Source organism: Oncorhynchus gorbuscha, unplaced genomic scaffold (assembly GCF_021184085.1).
Source record: "Oncorhynchus gorbuscha isolate QuinsamMale2020 ecotype Even-year unplaced genomic scaffold, OgorEven_v1.0 Un_scaffold_2727, whole genome shotgun sequence".
In the NCBI taxonomy this organism is placed as follows: Eukaryota; Metazoa; Chordata; class Actinopteri; order Salmoniformes; family Salmonidae; genus Oncorhynchus; species Oncorhynchus gorbuscha.
In genome coordinates this window covers 20,519-41,045 of record NW_025745133.1, presented here as the reverse complement: position 1 = coordinate 41,045, position 20,527 = coordinate 20,519, and the positions used below count along the sequence as shown (strand labels likewise).

Sequence of the window (20,527 nt, the reverse complement as noted above, 5' to 3'; positions counted from 1 at the left end):
AGTGTGCAGATATATATATTTTTTTTACATTATGAGGTCATCATTGTTCATCATTCCCAGTCTAAACCGGCACCTCGTTAGGAGACCAACGGTCATCAATCATCACGATTATCCACCCTACTAGCATCCACTAACTGTAGAGGCTCCTCCTTCTCTCTTCACCCTACTAGCATCCACTAACTGTAGAGGCTCCTCCTCCTTCTCCTCTTCACCCTACTAGCATCCACTAACTGTAGAGGCTCCTCCTCCTTCTCCTCTTCACCCTACTAGCATCCACTAACTGTAGAGGCTCCTCCTCCTCCTCTTCACCCTACTAGCATCCACTAACTGTAGAGGCTCCTCCTCTTCACCCTACTAGCATCCACTAACTGCGGAGGCAGTCTCCACTTCATCATCATCAATACTCTTCTCTTCACATCTTTAGTCAGAACCTCTTCAGTTTTTGTGTTCTGATGGATCTTCTTGTGTCGTCCCAGCTTCATAGAACTGGTGAATGTCTTACCACATTCGGCACAGCTGTACGGTCTCTCTCCTGTGTGAGATCTGTTGTGTATCGTGAGTTCAGAAGCTTTTCTGAAGGTTTTCTCGCAGACAGAGCAGGAGAAAGGTCTCTCTCCCGAGTGCGTCTGTAGGTGTTCTTTCAGGCGCCCTGCTTGAGAGAAACTATTCCCACACACAAAGCAGCAGTGGGGTTTTTCTCCTGTGTGTAACTGCTGGTGTCTTTTCAAGGCAGAGGAGAAGCTGAACCGCTTGTCACAGTGGGTGCAGGGGTACGGTTTCTCTCCAGTGTGTACTTTCTGGTGGTCTTGCAGATGTCTTTTCTGAGTGAACTGCTTCTCGCACACAGAGCAACTGAAGGGCTTCTCTCCTGTGTGGATCCTCATGTGTAACTTGAATGCGGACAACTTCTGGCAATCTCTCCTACATATGTTACAGGTATAGGGACTCTCCCCAGGTGGACTTTGCTGTGCGTTTTGAGGTACGAAGCAGTTGTGAAGCGCTTCCCACACACAGAGCAGCAGTGCGGTTTCTCTCCAGAGTGCGTCGGGTAGTGTTCCTTCAAACGTGACAGTTGAACAAAACCTTTCCCACACACTGTGCAAATGTGAGGTTTCTCTTCTCTGTGTAACTTCTTGTGTCTATTCAGAGCTATGGTGGAACCGAACATCTTGTCGCAGTCTGAGCAACCATAAGGTTTTTCAACTGAATGTACACTCTCGTGTCTTCGCAGATGTCCTTTGTGGTTGAACTGCTTCCCACACACAGAGCAGCTGTACCTCAGAGCCGTATTGTGGTTCACCTTGTGCTGTTCAGTTTCTCCTGATGTTGACGGACTCTCCTCTTCCTCAGAACTCAGAGGAGGATTGAAACGAGGAGGATCCAAGTCCAATCCAACTTCTTCTCCATCAGAATTGATCAGAACACTAAATTCCTCCTCCTCCTCATCTTCCTCCTTCAGTCCTTCGTTTTTAGCATTCATCTCTGGTGTTTGGTTGTGGTTGTCAAACTCAACAGGTTGTGGTAGTCCAGGTGGTAGATGGGTCTTCTGATGTTTCCATAGGTTGTGGGAACTGGTGAAGCTCTGGCCACATTCAGTGCAGCTGTAAGGTTTCTCCCCTGTGTGGTCTCTGTGGTGTACTTTAAGGTCTGCTGGTCTTGCAAAACTCTTCCTGCATACAGAGCAGGAGTAAGGTTTCTCTCCTGTGTGCGTCCGGAAATGTTGCTTCAAACGCGATGACTGGGTAAAACTCTTCCCACACACAGAGCAGGGGTAAGGTTTCTCTCCAGTGTGTGTCAGCAGGTGTATTTTCATGGCTCCCAAATGGGCGAACTTCATCCCACAGGCGGGGCAGTGGTAAGGTTTCTCTCCAGTGTGAGTTTTCAGGTGTGCTTTCAGGTGTCCCTTCTCACGGAATTGGTTTCCACACAAAGTACAGGGGTAAGGCTTCTCTCCTGTGTGAATTCTCATGTGTTTTTGTAGCGCCGATAATTTTTGGCAGTCTTTTCCACACACTGAACAGCAGTGAGAGCTCTTAGCTGTGTGATTCTCCTGGTGATGTTCAGGTTCTCCTGATGTAGAGGGACTCTCTTCAATGTCAGAACTCTGACTGGGATTATATCCTGTGTGAAAAAAATTGGAACAGGTTAAACAAAGCAGCAGACGAGTCAAGAGAAAATCCCCAGGTTTTACTGAAATCCTGGCTGGAGGATTCCGGATTTCCTGTTTATTCCCTCCTGATTCCGGGAATCTTCCAACCAGGATTTCTGAAAAACCTGGGCATTTTGGGAAAGTTTACCTGACTCACAAACTCATCTCAACATACCAAGAAGAGAAGAATCCCAGTCCATTTCTTCTCCATCAGAATTAATCAGCCCAACAACTTCCTCCTCCTCCTCTTCTTCTTCGTCCTCCTCCTCCAGTTCTTCAGTTTTAATCTTCAGTCCAAGTGTTTGCTCCTCCTCTTTAATGTTAACAGTCATCCCAGCAGTTTGAGTGGAGGATTCACTATGGCTCTGGTCAGAAGGCAGAGACTCTGTGGGTTTGTGTCCAGCCTGGTGAGAAAATAATAAACGTTTATTTAGGATGGAGAATAACAATCAAAATGGTTCAAATGGCCTTAAAATGTTATTTCTGGTCCACCAGCCACTAAAATGTCTTACCAGCTAAACTATTAATATCCTGTTTAAATGACACCAACAAAACACAAAAAAACAGATCTGCTTTGTAATGTTTCAAAAACAATACATGTGTTGCTCGTAAAAAGTAATGTGGTATTTAGTCCAATCACTCTTTTGTGACCCCGTTAAATCAGCCAGTGAAAGTGCAGGGCGCCAAATTCAAACAGAAATCTCATGATTCAAATTCAGCAAACATACAAGTATCTTATACAATTTTAAAAGGTAATCTTGTTGTTAATCCCACCACAGTGTCCAATTTCAAAAAGGCTTTACAGCGAAAGCACACCAAACGATTATGTTAGGTCACCGCCAAGTCACAGAAAAAAACAGCCATGAAGCAGAAATAGAGATAAAATGAATCACTAACCTTTGCTGATCTTCATCAGATGACACTCATTGGACTTCATGTTACACAATACATGTGTGTTTTGTTCGATAAAGTGCATATTAATATCCAAAAATCTCATTTTACATTGGCGTGTTATGTTCAGTAGTTCCAAAACATGCAGTGATTTTGCAGAGTCAATTTACACAAATACTCATAATAAACATTGATAAAAGATACAACTGTTATACATGGAACTTTAGATAAACTTATCTTATTATGCAACCGGTGTCTCAGATTTCTTTTTTTTACTTTACGGAAAAATACCATGCAATAATCTGAGTACAGCACTCACCCAGAGACCAAAACAGATATCCGCCAAGTTGTGGAGTCAACATTAGTCAGAAATAGCGTTATAAATATTAACTTACCTTTGATGATCTTCATCAGAATGCACTCCCAGGAATCCCAGTTCCACAATAAATGTTTGATTTGTTCAATAAAGTTAATAATTTGTCCAAATACCTCTTTGTTAGCGCGTTCAGCCCTGTAGTCCATATTAATAATGCCAGAGCAGACACGCGTTTACTAGGAGCTAACGATCACGTGACCGCGCATGGTCAGCTGCTCCTGGCAGACCCTCTGACTCGTTCCCCTCTCATTCGGCCCCCATTCACAGTAGAAGCATCAAACAAGGTTCTAAACACTGTTGACATTGAGTGGAAGCCCTAGGAAGTGCAAGATTACCAATATCCCACTATCTTCAATAGGAGATGAGTTGAAAAACTACAAACCTCAGATTTCCCACTTCCTGGTTGGATTTTTTTCTCAGATTTTCGCCTGCCATATGAGTTCTGTTATACTCACAGACATCATTCAAACAGTTTTAGAAACTTCAGAGTGTTTTCTATCCAAATTAACTAATAATATGCATATCTTAGCTTCTGGGACTGAGTAGCAGGCAGTTTACTCTGGGCACTTTATTCATCCAATACTGCCCCAGCCATAAGAAGTTTTAAGGGCGGTGGGTCACCATGGGAACGGGACTCATGTTTGTGCTTGTGAGATTGACTCTGACTAGTAGAAGTGCTACGTTCTCTTCCCTAGCATGTTGAAACTCATTAAACATTGAAAAACCAACCTAGCTTGTGAACAAAACCACGTAGATCGAAAAGAAAAACAACGTGACACTTCAGTCGACTTTTCTTTTCAAGTAAATTAGACAAACTTTTATACCTGTGCCCAGCACTTCTAAAAATGAATATTTTAACTCAGCCCCCAGCCAGGCAGCGTTGCAGCAGGAGGTGGGATAGGCTATAGGAGTCGCAGTTCTTGGACTTTGTGCGATTCATTTTCCAGTTAACCTCATAGTCCGACCCACACCGCATGTGGTCACGTAATCATAGCCTCAAGCTCATTACCATAACGCAACGTTAGCGATTTCTAAAAATCGCAAATGAAATGAAATAAATATGCCTGCTCTCAAGCTTATCCTTTTCTCAATCCTGTCGTCTCAGATTTTCAAAATATGCTTTAGAACCAGAGAAAATCAATAATTTGTGTAAGAGTGGTGATAGCTAGCTTAGCATTTAGCACTCAACATATTCACAAAAACCAGCAAAGGGATCAAATAAAATAATTTACCTTTGAAGAACTTCAGATGTTTCAATGAGGAGACTCTCAGTTACATAGCAGATGTCCAGTTTTTCCTGAAAGATTCTTGTGTAGGACACAACGTTCCGTTTGTTACTATGCATTTGGCTACCGAAACTAACCGAAAATTCAGTCACCTACACGTCAAACTTTTTTCCGAATTAACTCCATAATATCGACTGAAACATGGAAAACGTTGTTTGAATCAATCTTCAAGGTGTTTTGTCATATATCTCTTCATTGAAATGCCGTTCCTGGAAGCCTGCATTGTTCTCAGATTCGGATGGAAAAATACTGGTAGGTGACTTTTGCGCACCAACTTCCATACAGACACCGTGCGGGACCCCTGGTAAATGTAGTCTCTTATGGTCAATCTTCCAATGATATGCCTACAAATACGTCACAATGCTGCAGACACCTTGGGGAAACGCTAGAAAGTGTCCGTTCATTCCTGTCGCATTCACAGCCATATAAGGCGATCATGGAAAACGTACCAGAAATCCTGTTGATTTCCTGGTCGCTCAAACATCTTGGTTTTGCCTGTAGCTTTTGTTCTATGGCACTCACAGTGAAAATCTTTGCAGTTCTGGAAACGTCAGAGTGTCTTCTTTCCAAAACTATCAATTCCAAGCATAGTCGAGCATCTTTTCGTGACAAAATATTGCGCTAAAAACGGGCACGTCTTTTTATCCAAAAATGAAATACTGCCCCTAGAGTCTTAAGAGGTTAAGAAACAAAACCGGCAGATGGCGGGTGTTAATTTTAGGCCCTGGCCACCAGAATTAAGAGACGTTGGAGTCACTTTCCCAGGATACAGATTAAACTTCTGTGTTCTCAGCGCAGGTGACAGCTCAGCAGGTGGTTTCACTGAGACAGAGTCAGAGACAGCAGTGCAAGTGGTTTCACACTGTCTAGGGGGCAGAGTCACTGAGACTCAAAGGAGACAGTGCAAGTGGTTTCACACTGTCTAGGGGGCAGAGTCACTGAGACTCAAAGGAGACAGCGCAAGTGGTTTCACACTGTCTAGGGGGCAGAGTCACTGAGACTCAAAGGAGACAGTGCAAGTGGTTTCACACTGTCTAGGGGGCAGAGTCACTGAGACTCAAAGGAGACAGTGCAAGTGGTTTCACACTGTCTAGGGGGGCAGAGTCACTGAGACTCAAAGGAGACAGGTGACACTGTAGTGCAAATTAAGATAAAAGGCTCAAGACGTCTGCAGGACACTGAGACTCAAAGGAGACAGTGCAGACACTGCAGGGGGCAGAGTCACTGAGCCAGACGCTGCAGGACAGGACTCAAGACGCTGCAGGACGCTAGCCAGTGCAGGACAGGACTAGCCAGACGCTGCAGTGCAGGACAGCCTAGCCAGACGCTGCAGTGCAGGACAGGACTAGCCAGACGCTGCAGTGCAGGACAGGACTCGCCAAACCTCAAGTGACATGTGCTCTTCAGAACACTCTTTCCCCATAGTGAGAGCTGCAGACCTTGAAGTCTATAGGGAGTCCATTCGAGGGCTGCCTCACCCTTGTTAAGGGAACCACGCTCAGCTGGTATTGAGGCTTGGCCCTGCTGCACCACAGTCCTGACTAAAACGCTCAATGGAGAGTCTCCCAATGGATCATTTTTGTACATTTTTTATTTTATTTTACCTTTATTTAACTAGGCAAGTCAGTTAAGAACAAATTCTTACTTAAGATGATAACCCACTGTTCCCCGATAGGCTAACTGCCTTGTTCAGGGGCAGAACAACAGATGTTTACCTTGTAAGCTCGGGATTTGATCCAGCAACCTTTTGGTTACTGGCCCATTGCTCTAACCACTAGGCTAATGATTAGTCCAGGGCTAGTCTTAATCTGTGTCTGGGATATGGGCCTTTAGAATTAAAGGTGAAAGATTGGCCCAAATATGAAGGACAAAAGTTTAGCTTTATTGAGAGGAACACAGCAACTTGGACAAAAGTTTGGTTGATAGGATAATGATTTCCACCGACCTTGACCAGTATATTCGGGAAGACAGCAGCATCTTGTAGAAGTAGAATCCCACTCTCAGTAGCCTGGTTAAGGCTCACAGCACCACAGATCCCTGAAGAGTTACGCTGGTGTCTCAGTAGGTTCTCAGAGAGCGAGAACCTCATTCCACACCCGGAGCACTGGTACGGTTTCTCTCCAGTGTGAACTCTCTGGTGTTTCAGCAGCTTTGACTCAATTGTGAAACTCTTCCCACATTCGGTGCATTGGTACAGGTTCTCCCCAGTGTGGATTCTCTGATGTTCCTTCAGCTTGGTTGAAGTGGAGAAGCTCTGGTCACAATGGATACAGTTGTAGAAGTTGACTCCAGTGTGTGACTGGGCATGTATTTTCAAGGACACCAGTTGAGCAAATCCCTTACCGCATTCTCCACATTGGTACGGCGTTTCTCCTGTGTGGAGTCGTTCATGCTTCACCAGTGTCCCAGATAGAGCAAAGCGCTTGGGGCAGTAGGAGCAGCAGTAAGGTCTCTCGCCAGTGTGCACTCTCTCATGGTTCTTCAGCTTGGCAGCAGTGGAGAAAGTCTTTTCACAATGAGCGCAGAGGAAAGGTTTCTCCCCTGTGTGTGTCTGTTGGTGAGATTTTAGGTGCGCCAACTGAGAAAAACTCTTCCCGCACTCAGGGCAGCTATAAGGTTTCTCACCCGAGTGCAACAACTGGTGTCTCTTCAAGTCTCCCATGTGAGTAAACCTGCTCCCGCAGTCAGAGCAGGGGTACGGCTTCTCTCCACTGTGCACTTTCTGGTGCGTCTTGAGGTTTGCGGCTTGGGAGAAGCCCTTCCCACACACCATACACTCGTAAGGCTTCTCTCCTGTGTGTGTTCTCTGGTGTAGCATTAGTTTGTAGGAGCTGGATAGTTCTTTTCCACACGTTGAGCAGATGTGAGGGCCCAGAGCTTTGTTGTTCTCCTGGTGTTGGTCAGTTCCTCTTAATGTAGAGGGACTCTCCTCACTCTCAGAGCAATGGTCAGGTCTCTCTGCTGTGGTAAAGAGGTCGTATGGATAAGTAAGCACCTTAAATATGTGAAGATTTGAGACTGTCAATAATATAGATGTTTCTTATTTGGGTAATTGGAAATAGACAATTTATTTAAATTTCCTAAAATAAAGTAAACGTGAATGTGTAGGCTAACCCATACCTTAATAAATTAATCTTTGAACTCACCAAAAGCAGGATCTTCCTCCTCTTCTTTTACTTTGACATCTAGCACTAGACTGAGACCAGACTCCTCTACAACTGTGGGTTCAACCTGGTTGTTTTGGTCAACATAAGCCTCAGGTTAATAAATCAGACAACTCACTCAGTATAGTATGTCAACAGCAGCATTAATCTTAGTTATATTGTGTTAAGGGCCTTAATGACTGGTTTAAGGGTGCAAAATTCCAGTAACTTTCTTAAAAAATTTCCAAGTTTTCCAGAAATACAGGTTGGACGATTCCTGGAATCAGAAAGAAATAAGCAGGAAATCTGGAATCCACCAACACAGATAAAAAATGTTTTAAAAAACGAATTAAGAAAATAAATACAAAATTGCACTGGATACACCATATAAACCTACCGTACTGGTACCGTCCACAGAGGTGGCCTCCTGCCGCTGTGACCCACCCTGTATACCTTCATGGATACGACGACGGTGACTGGTTCTATTCGCTGACGAGGAGAAACTCTTCCCGCAGTCGGAGCACTGGAATGGTTTCTCTCCGGTGTGAACCCTCTGGTGTCTTTTAAGGAGTGACGACGAGGAGAACCTCTTCTCGCATTGAGCGCAGTGGTACGGTTTCTCTCCGGTGTGCTGGCGCATGTGTATCTTTAAGGTCCATGGCTGAGTGAATTCCTTCCCACATTCTGAGCAGCTGTACGGCTTGGCGGTACTATTCGCTTCGCTTATATGGGATTGTTCATGTCTTGTTAGAGAGCTTGGGAAAACAAAGGTCTTTTTGCATGTGGAACACTGGTATGGTCTCTCCCCAGTGTGCATCCTCTGGTGCATCTTGAGCTCTGCTGCAGAGTTGCAGCCCCTCTCACACTCGGAGCATGGGAAAGGTTTTTTCATGCTGAGTTTCTGCTTCTCTCCGGCGTGCGTCATCATGTGGACCTTCAAGTGCCACATACGTGAGAAACTCTTCCCGCACACAGAGCAGTGGCAAGGTTTCTCTCCGGTGTGTGTCCGATGGTGTAGTTTTAACTCTCCTTGGCTGACAAACCTCTTCCAACAGTTCTTTTCCGGGCAAATGTACGGTTTCTCTCCTGTGTGCAACCTCTCGTGTGTTTTGAGGGTCCCTGTATCACTGAATCTCTTCCCGCACACAGAGCAAGGATATGGTTTCTCTCCTGTGTGCGTTCTAAGATGTCTCTGTAGTTTTGATGGGTGAGGAAACTCTTTCCCACACTCCGGGCAGCGGTAAAACGTCTTCTTAGCTGTGCGATTCTCCTGGCATCGTTCAGCTGACGCCTCATCACTAGAGCTGGGGTTTGGACTCTCTCCTGTTACAACAGTAAGGATAAAACAAGTTATGATGCGTCCCAGATGCTACCCTATTTCCTATATAGCACACTACTTTTGACCTGGCACTATACAGGAACTAGGGTATCATAATCTACTGTAGCGCTCTAGGTTCATGTATTAAAAATAATAAATAATCTCCTCGAGGGGCATTAAAGTATCGTCAGTGGGATTTCAAGTATTGTCCATCTGTGGGTAGGAGGCTTTGGGTAGGGGGTAGGAGGCTGTGGGTAGATGGTTGTGGGTAGGAGGTTGTGGGTAGGAGGCTGTGGGTAGGAGGCTGTGGGTAAGAGGTAGGAGGCTGTGGGTAGATGGTTGTGGGTAGGAGGTTGTGGGTAGGAGGCTGTGGGTAGGAGGCTGTGGGTAGGAGGCTGTGGGTAGGCGGCTGTGGGTAGGCGGCTGTGGGTAGGCGGCTGTGGGTAGGGGGCTGTGGGTAGGGGGCTGTGGGTAGGGGGGTAGGAGGCTGTGGGTAGGAGGCTGTGGGTAGGGGGCTGTGGGTAGGGGGTAGGGGCTGGCTGTGGGTAGGCGGCTGTGGGTAGGGGCTGTGGGTAGGGGGGGTAGGGGGCTGTGGGTAGGGGCTGTGGGTAGGAGGCTGTGGGTAGGGGGCTGTGGGTAGGGGGCTGTGGGTAGGAGGCTGTGGGTAGGAGGCTGTGGGTAGGGGGCTGTGGGTAGGTGGCTGTGGGTAGGGAGCTGTGGGTAGGCGGCTGTGGGTAGGAGGCTGTGGGTAGGGGGCTGTGGGTAGGGGCTGTGGGTAGGGGGCTGTGGGTAGGGGGCTGTGGGTAGGAGGCTGTGGGTAGGGGGCTGTGGGTAGGGGTGGGTAGGCGGGGTAGGGGCTGTGGGTAGGCGGCTGTGGGTAGGGGGCTGTGGGTAGGGGCTGTGGGTAGGAGGCTGTGGGTAGGAGGCTGTGGGTAGGGGGCTGTGGGTAGGAGGCTGTGGGTAGGGGGCTGTGGGTAGGTGGCTGTGGGTAGGGAGCTGTGGGTAGGCGGCTGTGGGTAGGGGCTGTGGGTAGGCGGCTGTGGGTAGGAGGCTGTGGGTAGGGGGCTGTGGGTAGGGGGCTGTGGGTAGGGGGGCTGTGGGTAGGGGGCTGTGGGTAGGGGGCTGTGGGTAGGGGGCTGTGGGTAGGGGGTAGGAGGCTGTGGGTAGGAGGCTGTGGGTGGGGGGCTGTGGGTAGGGGGCTGTGGGTAGGGGGCTGTGGGTAGGCGGCTGTGGGTAGGCGGCTGTGGGTAGGCGGCTGTGGGTAGGGAGGCTGTGGGTAGGAGGCTGTGGGTAGGAGGCTGTGTGGGTAGGAGGCTGTGGGTAGGAGGCTGTGGGTAGGAGGCTGTGGGTAGGAGGCTGTGGGTAGGGGCTGTAGGAGGCTGTGGGTAGGGGGCTGTGGGTAGGGGGCTGTGGGTACGGAAATAAAATAACAATAAGTCTGTCTTCTGTCTCAAGACAATCAATAACCATCAAAACCATTTAAAATAGGCAAACATTTATTTAAGGTATTATAAAGGAAAAAAAAGTTGGATGTTTCTGAATAGGACTTTCCCCCTAGTGGTGAAGGAGACTGTGGAAAGTTTGCAGACATCATTACAACCAACACTGTTATTTCCCCCTCAGACATCATTACAACCAACACTGTTATTTCCCCCTGACATCATTACAACCTGTTATTTCCCCCTCAGACATCATTACAACCAACACTGTTTCCCCCTCAGACATCATTACAACCAACACTGTGGGTTCCCCTCAGACATCATTACAGCCAACACTGTTATTTCCCCCTCAGACATCATTACAACCAACACTGTTATTTCCCCCCTCAGACATCATTACAACCAACACTGTTATTTCCCCCTCAGGGGCATTACAACCAACACTGTTATTAGGGGCTGTGGGTAGGGGGCATCATCCTCAGACATCATTACAGCTGTTATTTCCCCCTCAGACATCATTACAGCCAACACTGTTATTTCCCCCTCAGACATCATTACAACCAACACTGTTATTTCCCCCTCAGACATCATTACAACCAACACTGTTATTTCCCCCATACATCATTACAGCCAACACTTATTTCCCCCCTCAGACATTGCATGGGTGACAGAACAGCAGATAGGGCAACTGTGGGTACCACGCTGCTCACATCCGTATCATCTACAAAACATAAAACATAGGGGAGTCTGTGGGGCAAAGAGTGGCTCTGTTTCCCCTAATGGGGCAAAGGGTAGGCTCTGTTTCCCTAATGGGGCAAAGGGTGGCTCTGTTTCCCCCTAATGGGGCAAAGGGTGGCTCTGTTTCCCTAATGTGGATTCCATCTTTAAAGACTCAAAGAGGGCTCTGTTTCCCCTAATGAGGCAAAGAGTGGCTCTGTTTCCCCTAATGAGGCAAAGAGGGCTCTGTTTCCCCTAATGTGGGTTCCATCTTTAAAGACTCAAAGAGTGCCTCTGTTTCCCCTAATAAGGATCCAATCTTTAAAGACTCAAAGAATGGCTCTGTTTCCCCTAATGAGGATTCCATCTTTAAAGACTCAAAGAGTGGCTCTGTTTCTAAGAGTGGGGCAAAGAGTGCCTATGTTTCCCCCAATGAGGCAAAGAGTGGCTCTGTTTCCCCTAATGGGGCAAAGAGTGGCTCTGTTTCCCCTGTGAGGCAAAGAGTGGCTCTGGTTCCCTGTGAGGCAAAGAGTGGCTCTGGTTCCCCTAATGAGGATTCCATCTTTAAAGGACTGGGTAGAGTGGCTCTGTTTCCCCTAATGGGGCAAAGAGTGCCTATGTTTCCCCCTGTGAGGCAAAGAGTGGCTCTGTTTCCCCTAGGGGGCAAAGAGGGCTCTGTTTCCCTAATGGGGCAAAGAGTGGCTCTGTTTCCCTAATGGGGCAAAGAGGGCTCTGGTTCCCCCAATAAGGCAACAATAAGCTCTGTTTCTGTCTCAATGGGGCAAAGAGTCCTATGTTTCCCCAATGAGGCAAAAGTGGCCATTTAAAATAGGCAAACATTTATTTAAGTTTCCCCTAATGAGGCAAAAAAGTGGCTCTGTTTCCCCTAATGTGGACTTCCATCTTGGTGAAAGACGTGTCGAGTGCCTCTGTTTGCAATAAGGATCATCTTTAAAGACTCAAAGAATGGCTCTGTTTCCCCCTGAGATTCCATCTTTAAAGACTCAAAGAGTGGCTCTGTTTCCCCCCTGGGGCAAAGATCCTATGTTTCAACCAACAGGCAAAGAGTGGCTCTGTTTCCCCTAATGGGGCAAAGAGTGGCTCTGTTTCCCTAACCAAAGAGTGGCTCTGTTTCCCCCAATGTGGATTCCATCTTTAAAGACCAAAGACTCTGTTTCCCCCAATGAGGCAAAGAGTGGCTCTGTTTCCCTAATGGGGCAAAGAGTGACTCTGTTTCCCAATGAGGCAAAGAGTGGCTCTGTTTCCCCTAATGGGGCAAAGAGTCTCTGTTTCCCTAATGGGGCAAAGAGTGGCTCTGTTTCTCCTAATGAGGCAAAGAGTCTCTGTTTCTCCTAATGAGGCAAAGAGTGGCTCTGTTTCCCCTAATGGGGCAAAGAGTGGCTCTGTTTCCCCTAATGGGGCAAAGAGTGGCTCTGTTTCCCCTAATGAGGCAAAGAGTGGCTCTGTTTCCCCTAATGGGGCAAAGAGTGGCTCATTCTTAATGAGGCAAAGAGTGGCTCTGTTTCCCCTAATGAGGCAAAGAGTGGCTCTGTTTCCCCTAATGAGGCAAAGAGTGGCTCTGTTTCCCCTAATGTGGATTCCATCTTTAAAGACTCAAAGAGTGCCTCTGTTTCCCCTAATAAGGATCCAATCTTGGTTCCCTAAGACTCAAAGAATGGCTCTGTTTCCCCTAATGAGGATTCCATCTTTAAAGACTCAAAGAGTGGCTCTGTTTCCCCTAATGAGGCAAAGAGTGGCTATGTTTCCCCTAATGAGGCATCTTTAAAGACTCAAAGAGTGGCTCTGTTTCCCCTAATGAGGCAAAGAGTGGCTCTGTTTCCCTAATGAGGCAAAGAGTGGCTCTGTTTCCCTAATGTGGATTCCATCTTTAAAGACTCAAAGAGTGTCTCTGTTTCCCCCAATGAGGCAAAGAGTGGCTCTGTTTCCCCTAATGAGGCAAAGAGTGGCTCTGTTTCCCCTAATGGGGCAAAGAGTGTCTCTGTTTCCCTAATGGGGCAAAGAGTGTTTCTCTGTTTCCCTAATGAGGCAAAGAGTGGCTCTGTTTCCCTAATGAGGCAAAGAGTGGCTCTGTTTCTCCTAATGAGGCAAAGAGTGGCTCTGTTTCCCTAATGAGGCAAAGAGTGGCTCTGTTTCCCTAATGGGGCAAAGAGTGGCTCTGTTTCCCCTAATGGGGCAAAGAGTGGCTCTGATTCCCCTAATGAGGCAAAGAGTGGCTCTGATTCCCCTAATGAGGCAAAGAGTGGCTCTGTTTCCCCTAATGAGGCAAAGAGTGGCTCTGTTTCCCCTAATGAGGCAAAGAGTGGCTCTGTTTCCCTAATGAGGCAAAGAGTGGCTCTGTTTCCCTAATGAGGCAAAGAGTGGCTCTGTTTCCCCTAATGAGGCAAAGAGTGGCTCTGTTTCCCCTAATGAGGCAAAGAGTGGCTCTGTTTCCCCTAATGAGGCAAAGAGTGGCTCTGTTTCCCCTAATGAGGCAAAGAGTGGCTCTGTTTCCCTAATGAGGATTCCATCTTTAAAGACTCGAAGAGTGGCTCTGTTTCCCCTAATGAGGCAAAGAGTGGCTCTGTTTCCTCTAATGAGGATTCCATCTTTAAAGACTCAAAGAGTGGCTCTGTTTCCCCTAATGAGGCAAAGGTGGCTCTGTTTCCTCTAATGAGGCAAAAGAGTGGCTCTGTTTCCTCTAATGAGGCAAAGAGTGGCTCTGTTTCCTCTAATGAGGATTCCATCTTTAAAGACTCAAAGAGTGGCTCTGTTTCCCCTAATGAGGCAAAGAGTGGCTCTGTTTCCCCTAATGAGGCAAAGAGTGGCTCTGTTTCCCCTAATGGGGCAAAGAGTGGCTCTGTTTCCCTAATGGGGCAAAGAGTGGCTCTGTTTCCCCTAATGAGGCAAAGAGTGGCTCTGTTTCCCCTAATGAGGCAAAGAGTGGCTCTGTTTCCCCTAATGAGGCAAAGAGTGGCTCTGTTTCCCCTAATGGGGCAAAGAGTGGCTCTGTTTCCCCTAATGGGGCAAAGAGTGGCTCTGATTCCCCTAATGAGGCAAAGAGTGGCTCTGATTCCCCTAATGAGGCAAAGAGTGGCTCTGTTTCCCCTAATGAGGCAAAGAGTGGCTCTGTTTCCCCTAATGAGGCAAAGAGTGTCTCTGTTTCCCCTAATGAGGCAAAGAGTGGCTCTGTTTCCCCTAATGGGGCAAAGAGTGGCTCTGTTTCCCCTAATGGGGCAAAGAGTGGCTCTGTTTCTCCCAATGAGGCAAAGAGTGGCTCTGTTTCTCCCAATGAGGCAAAGAGTGGCTCTGTTTCCCCTAATGGGGCAAAGAGTGGCTCTGTTTCCCCTAATGGGGCAAAGAGTGGCTCTGTTTCCCCTAATGGGGCAAAGAGTGGCTCTGTTTCCCCTAATGGGGCAAAGAGTGGCTCTGATTCCCCTAATGAGGCAAAGAGTGGCTCTGATTCCCCTAATGAGGCAAAGAGTGGCTCTGTTTCCCCTAATGAGGCAAAGAGTGGCTCTGTTTCCTCTAATGAGGATTTCATCTTTAAAGACTCATCAAATTGAACTGTCCTCTTGAGAGAGAACCATTTTATTTCTAGTTAACATTGTCGGCTACTTACCTGTATAATTAAAACTCCACTCCTCTAAATCTTCCTCCTCCTCTTTGACTACGATGTTAAATCTAGGTATTTCACTGAAGCTGTCAAGGCCTCCAGGGTAACCAATCTCCTGCCCCTGCGGTGTGTGGTCCCGGTCACCGCGGTTACCGTCAGGACCCAGCGACAGCGTTGGTTGGGGTTCAGTTGAGCAGGATGGGGACGGCCCACCAAAGTCCTAGAATACAGAATCAAGTCAAATTGTATTTAAAGCGCATAAATAAATAAAAATCGCAACACACTGTATAGTAAAACATAAACAGTCAGTGCCACTTGTCAGTTAAAAAAACGACATCATTTAAGAACCACCTTCTTCATAAGGTGAATGCACCAATTTGTAAGTCGCTCTGGATAAGAGCGTCTGCTAAATGACTTAAATGTAATGTAATGTTCTGACTCATTAGCCTGCTGTGGGTTTACAAGCCTGTATGAAAGGTATTCTACGGTGACCCTTGACCCTATTCACACTCATTAGCCTGCTGTAGGTTTAACACGCCTCTCTGAAAGGTATTCTACGGTGACCCTTGACCCTATTCACACTCATTAGCCTGCTGTGGGTTAACAAGCCTGTATGAAAGGTATTATCACATTATTATTATTTAACAAGCCTTATTAAAGGTATTCTACGGTGACCCTTGACCCTATTCACACTCATTAGCCTGCTGTGGGTTTACAAGCCTGTATGAAAGGTATTCTACGGTGACCCTTGACCCTATTCACACTCATTAGCCTGCTGTGGGTTAACAAGCCTGTATGAAAGGTATTCTACGGTGACCCTTGACCCTATTCACACTCATTAGCCTGCTGTGGGTTAACAAGCCTGTATGAAAGGTATTCTACGGTGACCCTTGACCCTATTCACACTCATTAGCCTGCTGTGGGTTTACAAGCCTGTATGAAAGGTATTCTACGGTGACCCTTGACCCTATTCACACTCATTAGCCTGCTGTGGGTTTACAAGCCTGTATGAAAGGTATTCTACGGTGACCCTTGACCCTATTCCCTCAGGGAGTCTCAGGGTGAGTAGGAATATGCACACACAAAAACAAATAACATATTTCCAATTCACATGTGTGTAGTAACACATACCGGTACGCGTGTACATTAATACATACCGGTACGCGTGTACGTTAACACAGACCGGTACATGTGTACGTTAACACAGACCGGTACATGTGTATATGAATACATACTGGTACATGTGTACATTAACACACACTGGTACATGTGTACATTAACACACACTGTGTATATTAATACACACTGGTACATGTGTACATTAACACACACTTAACACATACTGGTACATGTGTACATTAACACATGGTACATGTGTATATTAATACACACTGGTACATGTGTACATTAACACATACTGGTACATGTGTACATTAATACATACTGGTATATTAATACTGGTACATGTGTACATTAACACACACTGGTACATGTGTACATTAACACACACTGGTACATGTGTACATTAACACACACTGGTACATGTGTACACACACACTGGTACATGTGTACATTAACACACACTGGTACATGTGTACATTAACACACACTGGTACATGTGTACATTAACACACACTGGTACATGTGTACATTAACACATACTGGTACATGTGTACATTAATACACATACTGGTACATGTGTACATTAATACATACTGGTACATTAATACATACTGTACATTAATACATACTGGTACATGTGTACATTAATACATACTGGTACATGTGTACATTAATACATACTGGTACATGTGTACATTAATACATACTGGTACATGTGTACATTAATACATACTGGTACATGTGTATAATAATACATACTGGTACATGTGTACATTAATACATACTGGTACATGTGTACATTAATACATACTGGTACATGTGTACATTAATACATACTGGTACATGTGTACATTAATACATACTGGTACATGTGTACATTAATACATACTGGTACATGTGTATATTAATACATACTGGTACATGTGTATATTAATACATACTGGTACATGTGTATATTAATAAATACTGGTACATGTGTAAATTAATAAATACTGGTACATGTGTAAATTAATAAATACTGGTACATGTGTACATTAATACATACTGGTACATTGTGACTACAGGCCCTGACAATAAAGAATCGTTATGACTACAGGCCCTGACAATAAAGACTATGACTACAGGCCCTGACAATAAAGACTATGACTACAGGCCCTGACAATAAAGACTATGACTACAGGCCCTGACAATAAAGACTATGACTACAGGCCCTGACAATAAAGACTATGACTACAGGCCCTGACAATAAAGACTATGACTACAGGCCCTGACAATAAAGACTATGACTACAGGCCCTGACAATAAAGACTATGACTACAGGCCCTGACAATAAAGACTATGACTACAGGCCCTGACAATAAAGACTATGACTACAGGCCCTGACAATAAAGACTATGACTACAGGCCCTGACAATAAAGACTATGACTACAGGCCCTGACAATAAAGACTATGACTACAGGCCCTGACAATAAAGACTATGACTACAGGCCCTGACAATAAAGACTATGACTACAGGCCCTGACAATAAAGACTATGACTACAGGCCCTGACAATAAAGACTATGACTACAGGCCCTGACAATAAAGACTATGACTACAGGCCCTGACAATAAAGACTATGACTACAGGCCCTGAGAATAAAGACTATGACTACAGGCCCTGACAATAAAGACTATGACTACAGGCCCTGACAATAAAGACTATGACTACAGGCCCTGACAATAAAGACTATGACTACAGGCCCTGACAATAAAGACTATGACTACAGGCCCTGACAATAAAGACTATGACTACAGGCCCTGACAATAAAGACTATGACTACAGGCCCTGACAATAAAGACTATGACTACAGGCCCTGACAATAAAGACTATGACTACAGGCCCTGACAATAAAGACTCGTTATGACTACAGGCCCTGACAATAAAGACTATGACTACAGGCCCTGACAATAAAGACTATGACTACAGGCCCTGACAATAAAGACTATGACTACAGGCCCTGACAATAAAGACTCGTTATGACTACAGGCCCTGACAATAAAGACTAAGACTACAGGCCCCTGACAATAAAGACTATGACTACAGGCCCTGACAATAAAGACTATGACTACAGGCCCTGACAATAAAGACTAAGACTACAGATTATATATATATATATATTACATACATACACACACAGTACCAGTCAAAAGTTGACACCTACTCATTCAAGGGTTTCTTTATTTTTACTATTTCTACATTATAGAATAACAGTGAAGACATCAAAACTATGAAATAACACATATGGAATAATGTAGTAACCAAAAGAAGTGTTATACAAGTTAAAATATATTTCATATTTGAGATTCTTCAAAGGAGCCACCCTTTGCACACTCTAGGCATTCTCTCAACCAGCCTCATGAGGTAGTCACCTGGAATGCTTTTCAACTAACAGATGTGCCTTTCCTTCTTAATGCATTAATATGAAATAACTGGCTCTCATGAGGAAAGGAAGACCCAGAATTATCTCTACTGAAGAAGATAAATTCATTAGAGTTAACTGCACCTCAGATTGCAGCCCAAATAAATGATTCACAGAGTTCAAGTAACAGACACATCTCAACAGCAATTGTTTAGAGGAGACTGTGTGAATCAGGCCTTCATGGTTGAATTGCTTCAAAGAAACCTCTACTAATGGACACCAATAATAAGAAGACTTGCTTGGGGCAAGAAACACGAGCAATGCACATTAGATCTGTGGAAATCTGTCCTTTGGTCTGGAGTCCAAATTGGAGATTTTTCATTCCAACCGCCTTGTCTTTGTGAAACGGATGATCTCTGCATGGGTGGTTCCCATGTGAACCATGTGAAGCATGGAGGAGGATGGTATGAGGGTGCTTTGCTGGTGACACTGTTGGTGATTTATTTAGAATTCAAGGCACACTTAACCAGCATGGCTACCACAGCATTCTGCAGTGATACACCTTCCCATCTGGTTTGCGCTTATTGGGAATATAATTTGTTTTTCAACAGGACAATGACCGAAAACACACCTCCTGGCTGTGTAAGGGCTATTTGACCAGGAAGGAGAGTGGAGTGCTGCATCAGATGACCTGGCCTCCACAATCACCTGACCTCATCTCAATTGAGATGGTTTGGGATGAGTTGGACCTTAGAGTGAAGGAATAGCAGCCAACAAGTGCTCAGCATATTTGGGAACTCCTTCCAAAATGTTGGAAAAGCATTCCAGGTGAAGCTGGTTGAGAGAATGCCAAGAGTGTGCAAAGCTGTCATCAAGGCAAAGGGTGGCTACTTTGAAGAATCTCAAATCTAAAATATATTTTGATTTTATTAACACTTTTTTGATTCCATAGGTGTTATTTCATAGTGTTGATGTCTTCACTGTATATCATTTACAAAGATTATACCTTTTCAAAAATATATTTTTTTTATTTATTTAATGAATTAGTATATTTCAGTTGAAACATAATATTTGTTCTGTTATTTCTGGTGGATTAAATTGAAATGGCAAATAACTTTCTATGGCTTGTTTTGAAAAAAAAAAAATGGAGATATTTCGGCGAGGATTTAATTTTAATATAACCGGAAGTACACCAAACATCTTAGTTTTGCACGACTAAGATCTCCTCAGCAAAGGAGGAGATCTTGAGTCATCTCTGAAGTTAATTTGGACTATTTTGAGTCCAACTGGATATTGGCTACGGCGTCTCAAAATGGACAAACAGTACTATTGCCGCTTTTTGTCTCGTTTTCCAAGGTTAGGTCTTTTAAAGGGAGTATGCGAGTCGTTTGGTTAGCCGAGCTGCGCTAGGCGCCAGCCGAATCAAAGCATCCTGGCGCATTAACAAGGCCTATAGGTGATCATACCTCTCTAGGAACTGATCCGTGGTCAGTATTGTGGAATAATTCACTCAGATATCACATCAATAAACATTGTACATTGGCAAAATGTATAGAATTGCAAGAAAACATGCTTCAAAAATTGCTAAATTTTCTCTGCACCTCATGACAACATGTGTAGAATTGCAGGGAATAAGTTGCCAAAACAGTTTGTGCCATGAATAGTGCTTGTGCCCATAGAAATAGACCTGGGAGAACAGAAGGGCGGGCTGTCGGTCCTGCTGCTCTGATTGGATAAAGAAATAGACCTGGGAGAACAGAAGGGCGGGCTGTCGGTCCTGCTGCTCTGATTGGATAAAGAAATAGACCTGGGAGAACAGAAGGGCGGGCTGTCGGTCCTGCTGCTCTGATTGGATAAAGAAATAGACCTGGGAGAACAGAAGGGCGGGCTGTCGGTCCTGCTGCTCTGATTGGATAAAGAAAGACCTGGGAGAACAGAAGGGCGGGCTGTCGGTCCTGCTGCTCTGATTGGATAAAGAAATAGACCTGGGAGAACAGAAGGGCGGGCTGTCGGTCCTGCTGCTCTGATTGGATAAAGAAATAGACCTGGGAGAACAGAAGGGCGGGCTGTTG

At 45.4% G+C, this 20,527-nt stretch overlaps 2 protein-coding genes across 2 annotated transcripts; both read right to left on the bottom strand.

Annotated features, from left to right (window-relative positions):
- Positions 1 to 323: 323 nt before the first annotated feature.
- On the bottom strand, positions 324 to 884 carry LOC124017553 (gastrula zinc finger protein XlCGF71.1-like). The gene has a single exon (XM_046332770.1). It carries the CDS (start codon positions 882 to 884, stop codon positions 324 to 326), a length of 561 nt encoding a protein of 186 aa, XP_046188726.1.
- On the bottom strand, positions 881 to 20,418 carry LOC124017552 (zinc finger protein 665-like; the record flags this gene model as incomplete). The annotated part of the gene is made up of 5 exons (XM_046332769.1): positions 881 to 2,121; positions 2,325 to 2,553; positions 8,243 to 9,168; positions 14,939 to 15,152; positions 20,143 to 20,418. Coding segments are annotated over 5 exons (2,886 nt in total), but the record flags the coding sequence as incomplete, so codon positions are not given.
- Positions 20,419 to 20,527: the final 109 nt, after the last annotated feature.